This window comes from Erpetoichthys calabaricus, chromosome 4 (assembly GCF_900747795.2).
Source record: "Erpetoichthys calabaricus chromosome 4, fErpCal1.3, whole genome shotgun sequence".
NCBI lineage: Eukaryota > Metazoa > Chordata > Cladistia > Polypteriformes > Polypteridae > Erpetoichthys > Erpetoichthys calabaricus.
This window is the reverse complement of record NC_041397.2, coordinates 131,719,638-131,735,869: the sequence shown is the minus strand read 5'-3', so window position 1 is coordinate 131,735,869 and position 16,232 is coordinate 131,719,638. Positions and strand designations below refer to the sequence as shown.

Here is a 16,232-nt window from a genome sequence, read left to right as displayed (position 1 = left end):
CATTGATGTACTTGGTGAACATGTACATATCAGAAAATATACCTAATACTCAAATTACATCAATAGATTTAAAACTTAATGTAGACTTGCAGAATGAATAAGAATAGGTAATACAGATACTACAGACAATATAAGGCAACATGGTTACACATCTGTAAGAATATAAAAAACTGCAATGGCAATGGCAAAAACAGATACAGCATATCATAGACAAAATTACAGCAACCTGAAAAGAACCAGATTCATAAGTAAATACTGTATTACGTTAATCTCAACTCACTCACAATCTTAATATAACATTTTCCAAAATCTAATTCAGGGTTGTGGGTACAGGAGCCAATTCCAGTAGTGCTGGACACCAAGCAGGAATTGGCCCTGCACAGGGTACCAGTCGATGATAGGGCTCACCCACACTCAAACAGTACAATCGTCTACACTCACACACACACAGGACCAATTTGAAACTTTCAGCTACAATAACCTGTGTGTCTTTGAGGATGTGGGAGGAAAACCAGAGCTTCTAGAGAAAAATCCTTGCAGTGATAATGCATAAACTCCACATGGGTAATGGCAAGGCCATTCCCCATTCAAACATAGGATGCTGGATCCTAGCAGGAGCAGCACTATACGGTAATGAGAACAATAATAGTAGTGATAATAACAAGAATAATAATACTGTATCAGTCTATTCATTACTGAACCTAATTTATGTAGTTCAGTTGTAGGAGCCAGAGTTCACCCCAGTAGTTCGTAACGACGCAGCTCTGGTCAGTGTGCCAAATTATAATAATGATTCAAAGTTACTTTGCCTAAGGTCTTTTGACTTTTGCAGAAATGCATCTTAGTTCTAATTCTCTTCCATTCTACATTTTTGATAGGTTTCACCAGGCCCTGTTGTAATCTGTTGTATTAAGCTCATTGAAAGAATTCAACACATTTTAAAACATTGGTGAGCGACGTTGGTCCTGGAGGGCTGTAGGGGCTGCAGGTTTTTGTTCAAACCTAATTGCTTAATTAGAAGTTAACCTTTGATAATGAAGCACTTACTGCTCATGTGACTTTTTTTTTTTTTTTTTGCTTCATCAAGGTTTTCTCATTTGTTAAGATTTTTGAATCCTTAATGGCTTATTGCAATCTTACGAGGCTGCATTCACTGTTTTTAATGGCTTCCTATTAGCAATCAGTTGTAGATAACTAAGAAACCAACAGTTCTCCATCTAGCTTGTTTTCATTCTCACCTGAGTGAACCATTTGGTTTAATAAAATACTTGGACTGAAACTGAAAAAAAAAAAGTGAAAGACTGAGAATTACTCATTAACGTTACGCTTCAAATCATTTGAATGATCTCTTTATAAAGGAAAACAAATCTATGATGTAACAATGACCTCAGATTACCCTGTTAAAGTTAAATAAGATGATTTTCTAATTAAGCAACTGGGTTAGAATACAAACCTTCAGTCACTGTTGCCTTCCAAACCTATTTTAAAAGAAACAGGGGTTCTCAAACTCAGTCCTGGGACCCCCTGTTGCTGCAGGCATTTGTTCCAACCAGATTCACAAACTGATCTAATTTAATTATCTGGTCTTTTTTCTCTTCTTTTATTCTACATTCAGAAAAGTGCAACAGTATGATTTTCACATTTAAAACATATTTAGAAGTATTTCTTTTTTTTCAATATCTTTAAATGCTTAACTCATTTGTTTACTTTTACTTTGACATTTTTCTGTTTAGCTTGCTTCCTTTGTTGTATCCTAATAATGACAATTAAAAAGAAGCAGAGCAGACACCTGGGAAAACAACACTGCATGATGAAAGGCTGCAACTACTTTAGCATCAGAGATAATTAGTAAGTAATGGATTAAATAACCAGAAAACCTGGAAAAAGAGACTGAAAATCAGGATAAAAGTGTTGTTAAAAAGCATAAATTGCATTTTCAATATAACTGCTTAGTACATTTTAATAAAAAATTGACCAAACTTAGTTTAATAATTTTTACATTGACTTAATTGACGGTAATAACTGATCACTTCATTAAGCTAGCAGTCCAATTAAAAACAAGAGTTAGAACAAAATCCTGCAGCCACAGTGGGTTCCCTGACCGAGACTGAGAACCACTGCTCTAAAACATGCTTACAGTAATGAAATCCATGGTCACCAGATAGTGTCATAGATGGTCGGGACACCCTTCTGAGGAAAGGACCAGGGGAGAGGACATATCAACAGCAGTACCTTCCCCAGAACATGAGAGGGCAGCCCCTCTGGGTTGTATTGGGGCCATGGGCTTGGAGCTTAGAAGCTCAACCCTGTTGGGGTCTGTGGCTATGGTCTGCAACACTTCCGCCACATCTGGAAGTGCTGCTGGAAGTTGATCAGTAAGCACCTGGAGCACTTCCAGGTGCAGTATAAAACAAGCCACCTCACTCCACTTGGGGAGCCAGAGGCAGGAGGCAGAAGACAGAACTTGTGGGAAAGGAGTAGGGGTGGCAGAAGAGAAGGAGAAGGAGAAGGAGAAAGAGAAAGGAAAGGAAAGGAAAGGAAAAGGACAGAGCATTGTGGGGTTTGTTCACTGTGTGCATTGTGCTAAGAAGGAAGTGAATAAACGTGTTTGTTTTTGGGACTTCCAAGTCTGTGTGTCTGTCTGTGTCAAGGCTGATTTTTCACAATAGTAGAGCCTGTCCCAGCAGCATAGCGCACAAGGTTGGAGACATTGCAGAGACCACCAATTCACAAACTTCAAGTTGCCAATAAATCTAACATATATGTATTTAGAGTGCAGGAAGACAATCAGAGTACCCAGAGAAAAAAATAATACAAGTACAAGGAGAGCATGCAAAATCCACATAGACAGAGACCCACACTGCAAATTAAACCCATGAATGAAAACCCAAACAAACTGTTGCAGTTGCACAAAATTTTTCCCAATATCTGAAATTTGTTTTTTTTCTCTTTGACATATGTATGTCTCGTTAAATTAGGATGTTGATGGGAATTGATTGATTCACAAGTCAGTATAATTCAAACATTTACTTAATATTGCTTGTTTTCCCATTTCATATTCAACAATAGCTTTAACAATAACCTAACATTGCTGAGTTAAAATACTAACAAGCCATGAAATTAAATGAGATCATTAGTATGGATTGATAACAAATGGTGATAGTTAGCATGACTTTAATTACTTTAATTTTCTCCATTTTTCTGGGATTATTGCCTATGCTAGTTTATTTTGATAGGTTTGTTCATACAGGAAGGGTGTCTTTTAGTAATACAGTTTGATAAAGTTAATTTTTTCGTAATGTTATTCAATAGTCATGTAAACATTTTATTTTTCCCACAGAGCAACCCATACCTGCTTAAACCATAGACGTACTGTTTATGGATAGTCGCTAGCATTCAACTGAAACGACTGCTAGCACTAAATAACAATAGCACTAAAACACCTGGTCAGATCGCAGAGCAGTGTTATTTCTTTGAATGTAATGGAGTGTTACTGACTCTCATTAATAACTTACTATTATTACAGTGTAGCTCACAATATTATAATAATAATAATTAACTGCATTTATATAGCACTTTTCTCCCTACTCAAAGTGCTTTACATAGACAGAGGGGAGCCACTTCAAACATCCAGCTGGATGATGCGGCAGCAGACATTATTTCGCCAGTTTGCTCACCACACCTTAGCTTATTAGGTGGTGATGTGTCAAGAGAGTTAGCCAATTGGAGACAGGAGAGGATTAAGAGGCCAAAAAGAACCAGCAATTTGGTCAGGGCATCAGGATAAACCCCACTCTTTTCGAAAGATGCCCAGGGATCTCTAATAATCACAGAGAGTCAGGGCCTACGTCTCATTTGAAGGATGGCACCATATTTACAACACAAAGTACTTGTCTCTACACTGCAGCATTGGGATCCACATTCAAACCTCAGGGTAAGCTCCCCCTGCTGGCCTCACCAACACCTCGTCCAGCAGCATTCCTAGCCTTTTCCTAGATGGTCTCCCTTCCCAGTACTGGCCAGGCCTAAACATGCTTAGATTCAGGTGAATGACCTGTTCTGAAGTGCAGTTGGTATGGCTGCTGACAATAATATATAAAGTATAATATATAAAGTTAAAAAGAAGACAGGTAAGCAAGTAAAACAAGTGGATTAATGCCTAAGAACATGATTTGTAACGGGTATCATATTTTAACAGGTCCTACATACCATAGCTTTGAAAATTCCAGTATTTTGCATTTAAAATGTTTATCTTCATTCTTTACACTTTCACATTAATACAGTTTTGCAAAGCAAGATTCTTTAGCCTTTTCATTCTCAGTTTACCCACACAAAAATGCTTCCCCCTTCCAGTGCTGCTTCCTACTTTGAATCAGACACTGCTGGGATGGGCTGTGGTTCCTCATAGTCTACAGCTGGATTAAGTATGTTCAGTCAATAGACAATTGGAGTTTCCTCCAGCCTGGCCCTTTTCTTTCTCTGCTCTCTAAGTGGATATGGGAGGAGGCATCTGATCGAATTTGAATAAAATGTGGTACTACATTTGTAATGCAAACACTAAAATATATACTACTGTATATACAGTATATATTAATAAAAGGACACAAAGCTGTGTTTAAATATTACAAGAATACAAATAAGAAATTAATTATTACCAGTCACATCCAAAAAAATCACCCAGCCAGCCTACAGTCAGATGAAAACCCTACATTAGGAGAAAATGCTGCCACCCATTTCAGTGGTCAACCCATTTCATACAGTAAATTACAACATTAAACCCCCTGCCTAATATTGTGTAGGTCCCCGTGAAAACAGCTCTGACCCATCAATGCACCTCTGAAGGTGTCCTGTGGACGTTAGCAGCAGATCCTTTAAGTCCAGTAAGTTGCATGATGGGGCTTCCATGGATCAGACTTGTTTTTCTAGCACATCCCTCAGATGCTCAATCAGATTGAGATCATGGATCATTGAATCTGGAGGCCAAGGGAACACTTTCAACTTCTTGTAATGTTCCTCAAACTATTCCTGAACAATTTTTGCAGTGTGGCAGGGCACATTATCCTGCTGAAAGAAGTCACAGGAAATCCCAATGCCATCAAGGGGTATGTGTGGTCTGCAACAATCTTTAGGTAGGTTGTACATGTCAAAGTAACAGCCACATGAATGCCAGGACTGAAGGTTTCCCAGGAGAACAGTTTTCAATACATTACACTGCCTCCGCTGGCTTGCCTCCTTCCCCTAATGGATCCTGTTACTATTACTTCCCCATGTAAACGACTCACATTCACACATTTTTGTCCTCATGATCTAAAAGAAAACGTGATTCATCAGACCAAGCCAGTTTCTTCTGTTGTTCCATGATCCAGTTCTGACACTCACATGCCTATTACAGGAGCTTTCAGCAGTAGACAGGGGTCAGTATGGGCACTAGACCAGTCTGTGGCTACATAGCTCCATATGCAGCAAGCTGCAATGCATTGTGTGTTGTGACACCTTTCTCTAATGAATAGCATTAAGTACTTCAGTAATTTTTACTGCATTAGCTTGTCTGTGGTATCAGACTAGGTGGGCTAATCTCCACTCAAAGAGTCTTGGACATCCATGACCCTGTCACCGGTTCACCGGTTGTTCTTCTTGGATTACTTTGGTACGTACTAACCATTGCATACCAGGAACACCCCAGAAGACCTGCTGTTTTGGAGATACTCTGACCCAGTCATTGTGCCATCTCAGCTTGGCAATAGTAAAACTCAATTAGATTCCTACACTTGCCCAATTTGTTCTGTTTCCAATACATCACCTTCAAGAGCTGACTGTTCACTTGCTGCATAATATATCCCACCTCTTGACAGATGCCATTATAACAAGATAATCAGTGATATTCACTTCGTCTGTCAGTTGCTTTAATGTTGTGGCTAGCTGGTGTATACACATTTCATCACATAATTTTAAACAGAAAATAGTAAATACAACAGAAAGGGATGAGCTTACTAATTTGCAGGAATAAGCCTGAAAGCTAGTCAGCTGCCCTTTGTGAAGAGATTGCAATAGAGGTACTTTTTCAGTTCCTTTTTTTGCACAGCTATATTTCCAGCTCCATCTGTCAAGTACAGAAGTCAGTTTGAGTCTCCATCATGGCCAACTGGTTTGTGAATGAGGGGCTTTCCATTTTTGTCATTGTAAGTACTGGATTAAGATAAAAGCTTCACATTGCTTGATAATAATATATTATAAATGTATTTAGAAATATTATTTGGTTTCTTCCAGTTGGTGTGGCTTGGTATCAATGCATTTCTTTTTGAACATTTCTATATTGTGTACCTGGATAAAAAGTTTTACTACACAAGGGAGCTTACTGGGGTAAGTGATATTTTTTTTCTCTTTTATTAACCATTCACTTCAGTACAATAAGTACAATAGTTAAGTAGAGGAAATCTTTTCTATATAACAAGACCTCTTAGTGAGTAATATTATGTTCTGTACCAGTATCTGTGTCATATTGGAAATTCAGGCTTAAATTAATCCAGCCAATGAGACTAAATATTAATGATGTTAACCTACTGTACTGAACATTGTCCCTAATATGCATTTTCATCGATGAGGCAACTAATAATCTTATGGCAATTTGCTTGAGTTATTGATTGTCTCAAATTCTGAACAAACAGTATAAGCCTTTGAATGAATGGGTGAAAAGGACATCCTAAAAAATGATATTCATATAATAATCATTAAAAATAAACTGTGATGCACCATATTTGAAGAAGAAATTTTACATACTATATAAATGAATTATAATAAAGGAAGTAGATTCAAATGTTTTTAGTACTTTCACTAGATGAAAATAAAAGAAAAAAATCTAAAAAATAACAGAATAAATGAAATGAAAATATGTAGTACAAGCAAATATAAACTGTAAGGAAATAATATTTCTTTTCTTGCCTTTTGGCTATATAGTCACTTTAGAAATATTTTTGTATTGAAGGATTAATGATATATAATTTACAGTATATAGTAAATCGCTGGCATGTTTTGAAGACAAACAGATATATAATATGCAATATTTTGTTTTGTTTTACTTTATAATGTCAGTTTAAGATGAATAATTCTGCATGCAAACACACACACACACACATACTGTATTTATATATATATATATATATATATAGTATATATACATGAACTATCAGTCAAAGGTCTGTACACAGAAATGTTCATGATTTGTTGGAAAATTATACCTTTTTTTAAATCAAGATACTATTAAATTGATCTAAAAATATAGCCAAGATATTTCTGGTGCTTCTAATGGCTATTATTGCTTCATATTAGTGATTTTTAAGTTATTATTCACATTTGACTGCAAAGCCCAATTATATATACATACTTACCGATGTCCTTATGGCTCAGCTTATACTTTATAGGACAATTTCAGTGTCTGTTTTTCTATTTTTAATTATTGAACTATATTCAATCATTATTATATTCATAATAACTTTATCTTTTCCTGGCACACCACCAAATGTCAGTCAGCTCTAATTTCTATTATTCCTTCTGTAGGTCTCATTAAAGGAATGGCTTCAAATGTGGGAAATACACTTACAGTATATACATACAGTGCAAATATACATACATACATACATAAATGCATACATTCATTCAGTGCAAGCATACATACATATATACATAAATGCATACATAGATGATCCCAAAAAGAAATTGCAGTGTTCCGTACATTGGCCCTGTTAGCATAGACTCTTCTTCCTCTGTACATGTAGGTTTTTTGACTCCTGACACCTCTTATATGTCTAGTACATGTTTGTTACATTAATATGTAACTCTAAATTGGTCTGGGGTGAGTGGGCATGGTGTACTGGTAGGCGTACATGAAAGTGTCACCTGCAATGGGTTGCCTTTCATCCATAGTTAGCTCCTTCCTTGCATCTGATTTTCCAAAGAAAGGCTCCAACTCTATTGAAGTTGTAATAGAAAATATTGGGTCATAAAACTGACTCATGTAATGTAAAAATGTTTGAACCACAGGTTGATTTATAACTAGAAGTGAGTATGGGTGTGTTTTCTGACATCTTGCTACTTTTAATTTACTGCTACTAAGATAGGCTCTGGCTTTCTGAAACGTAAGTAGGACTCTTAATATGTCTTATCTTAAAATGTGTTCTCTAAATTACTCATACTTTCAATTTTATTTTAAATCTCCAGCAGGGGTGCAATCTCTCTTGCTGTCTCTCCAAAAGCTCATTATTTTAAGTTAATTTTTGATTTCTGCTAGCCAAACCTACTTCACCGTTGTTGTATAAGTGAAAATGATCAAAGCTAAAAAATACAGCATGGCTCACCCTAACAGTACATAGGAGTACACTATTTTTGTCCTTAAGACAGTGCATTACTTCAAGGAAATAAATGAGCCTTACTCAAGTTAGCGTGGGTGTATGTATGAGCATGACCTGCAATGAACTGACAGCTCATCCAGGATTGTTGTCTGCCTTGAGCCCAAATGTGCTAGGATAAGCTCCAATAACTACAGAACCCTGAACTGGAATAAGTGCATTCAAGAAATGGATGAAAGAGTGGATAAGAAGGTGAAATAAATATCAATAGGCATTAAAACAAAGTCTGTTTTTCAAAATTTGTGTATGTTGATACTTTGAGTTCCGGTTCTTATGAGTGCACACAATTAACATGTTAATTCTTTTTCCATTAATTTGCCATTGCTTTGGAATGATTACTCCTTTTTCAAACCTGTGATTTCTTTGTTCATAGGTGAAGGGATAAATATTGATGGAGAGATGCATTTGTAACAAATTATGCTTTATTATTCTATAGTATCTCTACTGCAAAGAAATTTTCAGAGAAATAAATATACAGTAAAAATTGTTTTATTATCACCAGCTGGAATTAGAAGCACATCACTAATACTTTAATTCTGTATTCTAGGTACAGAGCTTTAAAAAGAATTATAAAATATATATATTTTAAGGAAACAAAAACACACCCAGAAACTTTGTTGCAGCTTCATAAGGATCAGGTTGTGTGTATTAATATGCAGGTATACCTAATAAAGTTAAACCTAAAAGTATTTGTGTGTCACTAGAGAGGTTAATACTGCATTAAGTAATGTACATTTTAGTATTACAAAATAAAGCCAATGATAGAATGTCTCAAGGGTTTAGTAATTGTGTAGAAATACACAGGACACAATTTGGTGTTCTTACCGCATTTCTTTCTTATTGTAATTAGAATGAATAAGCCATTACAATGAGCCAAGTTAAGAAATCTCATAGATTATTTGTCAGAGTTTTTTCTTGAGCTGTTTGTAAGGCTGATCTGTAAACTTCAGGTGGGCTATTGGATATAAACAATGAGGACGTAAAAACAAAAGGTGACTTTCTCCTTTCCATTTCAGGATGCTTTGTCTTGGGCCAGAGCTTCAGCTGCCTGCCTCAATTTCAACTGTTTGCTCATCTTGCTACCTGTTTGCAGAAACTTGCTCTCCTTTCTCCGTGGATCATGCCAAGTAAGAAAATCTGCTTTTTGCCTAATACTGTTTCTACTGTTCTGATGTTGTTTGTGCCGAGTGTGAGACAAATATTAATAATGATCAGTTCTTAGCTATATCGAAGCTGCACTTTTAAAGCCAAGTGTGGGTGGAAGATGTAGAAAATTTCTGGAAGGAGCTGAATTTTTTCTTGCAATGTTTATAAAGTTTAATTTTTCTTTTCTGTGTTAAAATAACTTGTGTGATTAAATAAGAGCACACAGAAACAAGATAAAGAGTTGGGGATCCCCCAAAATATGTCATAAGAAACATTTGAAAATCACAGAATGAATTCAGTGAGCTTTTATGGAGGTTTTGCAGGAAGTACAATTGGTGGGGAGGAAATGACGTTGATTGTTGAAGCCAGAGATGACATCAGAATCAGGGGACGGAACTGAGGTCATCATGCGGGGACTGGAAGTGTACTGATTCCGGTAATGCGGAAGGGAGTCTTCAAGCATGACAGGGATAAAGGATTTTTGTGTGTTGTACATGTTGTTCCAGGTATTCATGGTTTATTCTTTGGTTTTTCTGTTAATGAGAGAGAGGCATTAGTGCATTTATCCAATCCTCTGACTTTTGGTTTTTCACGTGCTATCGAGCCCTTTGGCTGTCTCATTTTTGCACGTGTGTGACACTTGTTATGTTACTTGACGGCTGCAAAATGTGCCTCATATGTTAATGCTTTGGTGTTTGCTTAAGAATTACCTGAAATATTTCTTAATCAGTTTAAACCGAAAGTGTAAAAAGCTCTATGGCATTGTAAGTCTAGAATTTTAGGAAATTCTGTTGTGGGGTGGTGTTTGACTGTAAGAGATATGGAAATGCAGCTACCACAAAGTGGCACAAGAGCGCTTCTTATAATCCTTATTTCTGAGTTACACATTGATGCCTCACTATAGTCTTCTAACTCTAATTTTCAGAAGCATATTAGCTCCGAAAAAACTTTTCAGAGACAATAAACTTAATTTGAAAAAAGGCGAAGTTGTCTTGGAGACAGGATGACCACTTCACATCTAGATTAGCTTTTTAAGATTAGTCAAAGAGCTTGTTAGAGAGAAGAAATGAAGACAGGAAAGTCAAACCGCGAATCCCCTGTGTTACTGCTGACACTTAAAGTAATGCAAGAAATAAGCCACCTGGAAAGATTAATTATCTAGCAATACCAGGTTGTATTGGTGTTTATTGTAACACTTTATTTTACTTTTGTTTATGGAACTATTTAATTGAATTTAATTTAATTAGTTGAGAAGCAAGTTCCTTTGTCAGTCAGGTAAATCATGAGTAAGGGAGAGAGCATATTCACATTAGGAAGGTTACAGTGGCAGTTCTACTGCCCCCCAGGCAGACAGTACCAGGAGAAACCAAGATCAGAAACGAAAGTCAGTTTTATGTTTTAAAAAACCTAAGAATGAAAGCAAAACAACAAAACTCAGAAGTGACATTAGAAGACATCACAAAATGGCAAGACAACAAAGTTTATTTTGTCAAAATCAAAACTCAATCAAAAATTCAAATTAAAAAAAGCAATAGCAAGGATTTGTCAACTGGGAAAATCAAAAACTCTCAAACAGTGATTCAAAGCTTATCTATAAAATGTTTATATGGCTTCTCAACCTCAACAAGTTTAGGGTCACAAATTCTGTGAACACACAACCAGAAACCAATGATCTACAAAATGTCGGCACCAGAAAGAAAAGACAAAATGGTGGTGCTGTAAAAAGTAAATACATTTTTAACATTGCTAAAATGCAAAAAACATAAAAACAAACCTAAAAAGCTCTGGAATCACTGTTTCAAAATTTTATAATCGATACAGAATTAGAAAGAAACTTTAAAAAGAATTTGCACAATAAATTTTGAAAATTAGAGATCATATCAACCTGGGTGAAGTCTTAAGACAGTACTGACAACAAAGTAGTGGACTGTAGTCCAGGGTGCAAATGCACTGCAACTGTGGACTGCATATCCCCAAAGGTTGGTGAGTATAAGAATATGTAAATTAGAGTATCAGTAGAGGTGTAACAAATAACCGTGGGTCCACATTAAAAAGGATCAGAAATTTAAAAAGGTGTTTATGTTTTAAGGAGAAGTCTTCCCACGATAAAACACCATGCTTTAATCCTTGTACTAAAGACTTGAATCCTTACCAGGAGATACCCTTCATGGGAATGGGGCTGACCTGAATGAGGCTCAGATCTGTACAAGCACAGACTAAATACTCTCACAATGGATAAATTTAGTGATGGGAACTAATCGTACATGGCATATTTGCTCAGGTAGTCAAAACTAAAGTTTTGATTTTTCCAATATTGTGAGAACATGACAGATAATTAAACCAGGGATTACAGCACTATAAAAAATGCTGCTATAACTTATATTCATTCATATCTGCAATGTTAAAACCAATGCTTGAACCAATAACACACATTTGCCTCCTCCATTACATAATCACTACAGCCTATGCTGCCAATGGGTAAAAATTTTTTGGTTTTGATTTGTAGTAGTAGGGTGCTTCTCATTGGATTTGATTTGATATAGTGTATTAATGCCTTAGGGGAAAATGTCTTTTTTCGCATGACCTTTGGGGGGTCAGAGCTTAGGGTCCCATTGTGGATGTAAGTACTTCCCAGCAAATGACAAATTCACCCTGGGCAAATTTTAAATCTCGAATTAACCCAAAGGGGTATCTTTGTGAAATGGCAGAAGCCCACATTACAAATTTAAAAACTATATGAGACCAAGGAATAACACACAAACTCCACACAGACAATAACTGGCCTTGAGCAAGGCCCTTAACCTGCAATTGCTGAGCGCTTTGAGTACTGAGAAATGCGCTATATAAATGCAAAAAATTATTACAATTATTAAGCGATTGAACACAGACTCCTAGAGCTGTGAGACAGCAGTACTAACCAGTGTGTCACTGAGTTGCTTTTAAAATGTAATATTTCTAGATTTCACAGTTCTTCAAAGGATCCTTCTTTTTTCAGTTCTCACATACATATAGTATATAAAGGGTAACTTAAGTCTAAATTGAAAGTGGTTACTATAAAGGAACTTTAAATAATTTCACTTCTCCTTTTATCATCAGGCATTCACATTATTCCACAGGGAAAAGGAACTAATGCAGGCTGTTAATACAAATGTAAAAATTGAGCAACTTACTTTTGATGAAATTTAATTAAAGTATTAAAAAGCACAAACCATTCATTTACTTTGCATTTTTTCTAAAAGACAGGTCTTGGACCCTTTTCTGGGTTGCCAACTATGTGCGACTATCTTTACATGTTCATTTTCCTCAAAGACCTCTTGGTCTTCTTCTCATTTCAAATACATCCTATTAGGCTCAATGACCCAGAGTTTGCAATTATTTCAGTAAGAAAGATAGTGCCCTTTGATTGGTGTGTTTCTGACTTGGGTCATGCTCCTGCCAACTTTCAGTGGCAAGGGGCCTCATTTACCAAAAAGAGGCTTGAAATGTGTCCCATGCAAATGTCAGTATTCATTGCATTCGTAGTCTGAGTCTTGACGACCTGAATTGTGTGGGTGATTACCTACCAGGTAACGCTTGTGGTTGGTCTGCCATTCGGCAAACATCCACCACGGTGCCCTTTTTCAGTTGCGAGAAGCAGATCATGAATGTTGCATAGTTTACTGTACTCTTTGCTTTATTTGACAGTAAACTATGCAAAATGTCAGTATTTATAAAAGAAAATTTGACAGGGGAATATGTGTATATTTACAGCAACTCTGTCCCTTGATCAAGTAGGAAAATGCAGCAAAACCAACTAAATGATGCATATCACCAAGACGTTATTATGATGTTTGCTGACATGATAAAAATATTACATCTGAAAAGTGATGAATTTAATGCACAAACTGTATTTTAGTTCCCTTTTAAGATGACCAATGCTGCTTATTTTCTCTGAAGAATTATTTTGTTTAATTATCAGTTCATCAGTTTACATCAGCTGTCTGTTGTTATTTACCAGGGAACTGGCTGACAAGCCAGAAATTTCTCAGCCAAGCTTTACCACATAATGCCCACTTGTCCTTGAAGCCATTAACCCACTGGCAAGGTGATACATTATTTTTCGTATGGTGTGGTTATACATACATTAAACATGTTTTTGCCACCATGACAAGGCCATTTGCAGCAGTGTCCAGTTTTCCTAATATATTTAGAGCACTTTGCTGCACTCATATTGCAATAAGGACACCTAACAAGAATGAAGCTGCTTTTGATAACCATGAGCAGTTACTTTCCATTAACACACAAGTCATCTGTGATTTCAAAATGAGACTGACAAATGTCATGGCTCAGTGGTCTGGATCAACCCGGGATTCATTTATTTTGAGCTAAAGTAATTTTGGCAGATGTGATGACTGGTGGCTGGCTTGTTGGTAAGATAGCTGGATGATCTCTCTGTGTTTTATATGGCCTGTACCATTCATTGTAACAGCAATCATGTCAGGTAATAACAGCTACCCACTCAGACGCTGGCTCCTTATGTTTTTCCCTGACCCTAGAACACAGTGGAGAGGTGCTATCATGCCGTGTGCTCAGTTGCAGAGCACAGCCAGATACTTTTGAATGTAGCCGGTGGTGTCTCAATGCATCAGGTGGGAGGCTCATTTAAAAGACAATGAAGTTCTACAGCATCGTGACTGCATATGTATGAGGTTGATTAGTATGTTACATATATGGATGAGTTGGCACCCTGCCTGGGATTGGTTCCTGCCTTGTGCCCTGTGTTGGCAGGGATTGGCTCCAGCAGACCCCCGTGACCCTGTGTTCGGATTCAGCGGGTTGGAAAATGGATGGATGGATGGATATATGGATGAAATAAAGGATAAATTGCATAGAAATGTGCATTTGCAATGTTTTAAAAACATTTTAGTGTTTTTTTAGCTTGGGTGTATGTTCATGCTCGACTTCCCACAATTTTTTATATGTAAGGCCCCTGGTACAAATAAGAAGAGGTTCTGAAAATATATACTGTAAACAGACTGATTTCCCATGGAGAGATTAGACAACCAGGTTGCTTAGATCAGTTAGACCTTGACTTGGTATACTCTAGAAAATCATGGACATTAACTGGAGTATTCATAATTTATATATATATATTTTTTGTGCATTTAAAAATGTTTAACGCAGAAAATACAACATATGCCATTTTTATTAATTACAGGAGAGTTGCATACTTTCAGTTTAAGTGTGTGCATATGATTTGTTTTCCTTCAATTATTGCTTGAATATCTAGAAGTATTTCTGTTCTGTTTTCTTTTCAGGACATTATTCATTTTTATTTTCATACTTGAAATATTTTATGTTATTATTGTGATATCATTGCATTGCTATTTTGTATGTTTGTATCTCTACAGGTGCCACAGTTTTGTTTTTCTTCTCACTATAATGCTGCTTTATTGTTATGCATGTACTATGTGTTATGAATTTGCACTTTAAAAATATTTTATGATTTTTGCTACTAATCATATTATAGGTAAATCGCTAAATTTAAAATATAAAGTTTTGTATTTCCTATCTCTCTTATGCCATATAGTGTTTACATTTTTTGCCATGGTTTTGTGGCTGCTGTTTGCTTGGTTGTGGTCATGTTGTTTATGACAAGGACTCTTCTTGCCAGGCATGTAATTTCACACTAGTTTAAGATGCTAGCATGCATTGTCCTGTTTTCAAGTTTTGGATAAAATAAAAACCTCTGTGATTTACTATTGTTAGGGAAATGAAATGTATTATGCTTAGGACCTTTTTGCTCTCTTTAGATCTTTGATTTTTGATTAAATGCCTTAGTTTTGTTTGCTGGTGTTTTTTGACATTTTTGGCCATGATTTATGCGTGTTTTCTTACAATTCTTTTGAATTGTCCCCTTGGGTCTTCTTCTCCTGGTTCTGAATTTGCCCAGGTCTTGAAAAGACCTCAAACCATCTTCTGGTCAAACTAATTGGCCTTAATAAATTGCTCAAAAAATTAAAGAAACACTTTGAAGACACATCAGATCTCAACAGGAAAAAATCCTGTTGGATATGTATACTGATATGGACTGGGTCATGTGTTAGGAATGAAAGGATGCCACGTTGTTTGATGGAAATGAAAATTATCAACCTACAGAGGGCTGAATTCAAAGACACCTCAAAAATCAAAGTGAAAAAATGATGCTGCAGGGTAGTCCATTTTGCCAAAATTTCATTGCAGCAACTCAGAATCGTACTCAGTAGTTTGTATGGCCCCCACGTGCTTGTAGGCATGCCTGACAACTTTGGTGAGGACATGCTTCTAATGAGATGATGGATGGTGTCCTGGGGGATCTCCTCTCAGATCTGGACCAGGGCATCATTGAGCTCCTGGACAGTCTGAGGTGCAACCTGATGGCATCGGATGGAACGAAACATAATGTCCCAGAGGTGTTCTATTGGATTTAGGTCAGGCGAGCGTTGGGGCCAGTCAATGGTATCAATTCCATCATCCTCCAGGAACTGCTTGCATACTCTCACCACATGAGGCTGGGCATTGTCATGCACCAGGAGGAACCCAGGACCCACTGCACCAGCATAGGGTCTGACAATGGGTCCAAGGATTTCGTCCCGATACCTAATAGCAGTCAAGGTGCCATTGTCTAGCCTGTAGAGGTCTGTGCGTCTGTCCATGGATATGCCT

General features: G+C 36.7%; 1 protein-coding gene across 1 annotated transcript in view; it reads left to right on the top strand.

Moving 5' to 3' along the window:
* Positions 1-6,089: 6,089 nt before the first annotated feature.
* Positions 6,090-16,232, top strand: part of LOC114650267 (cytochrome b-245 heavy chain) — a 72,889-nt gene continuing 62,746 nt past the window's right edge. The window contains exons 1-3 of the mRNA XM_028799796.2: positions 6,090-6,179; positions 6,268-6,360; positions 9,419-9,529. Coding sequence (XP_028655629.1) covers positions 6,135-6,179; positions 6,268-6,360; positions 9,419-9,529 — 249 coding nt within the window. The 5' untranslated portion in view covers positions 6,090-6,134. The remainder of the gene's footprint in view (positions 6,180-6,267; positions 6,361-9,418; positions 9,530-16,232) is intronic.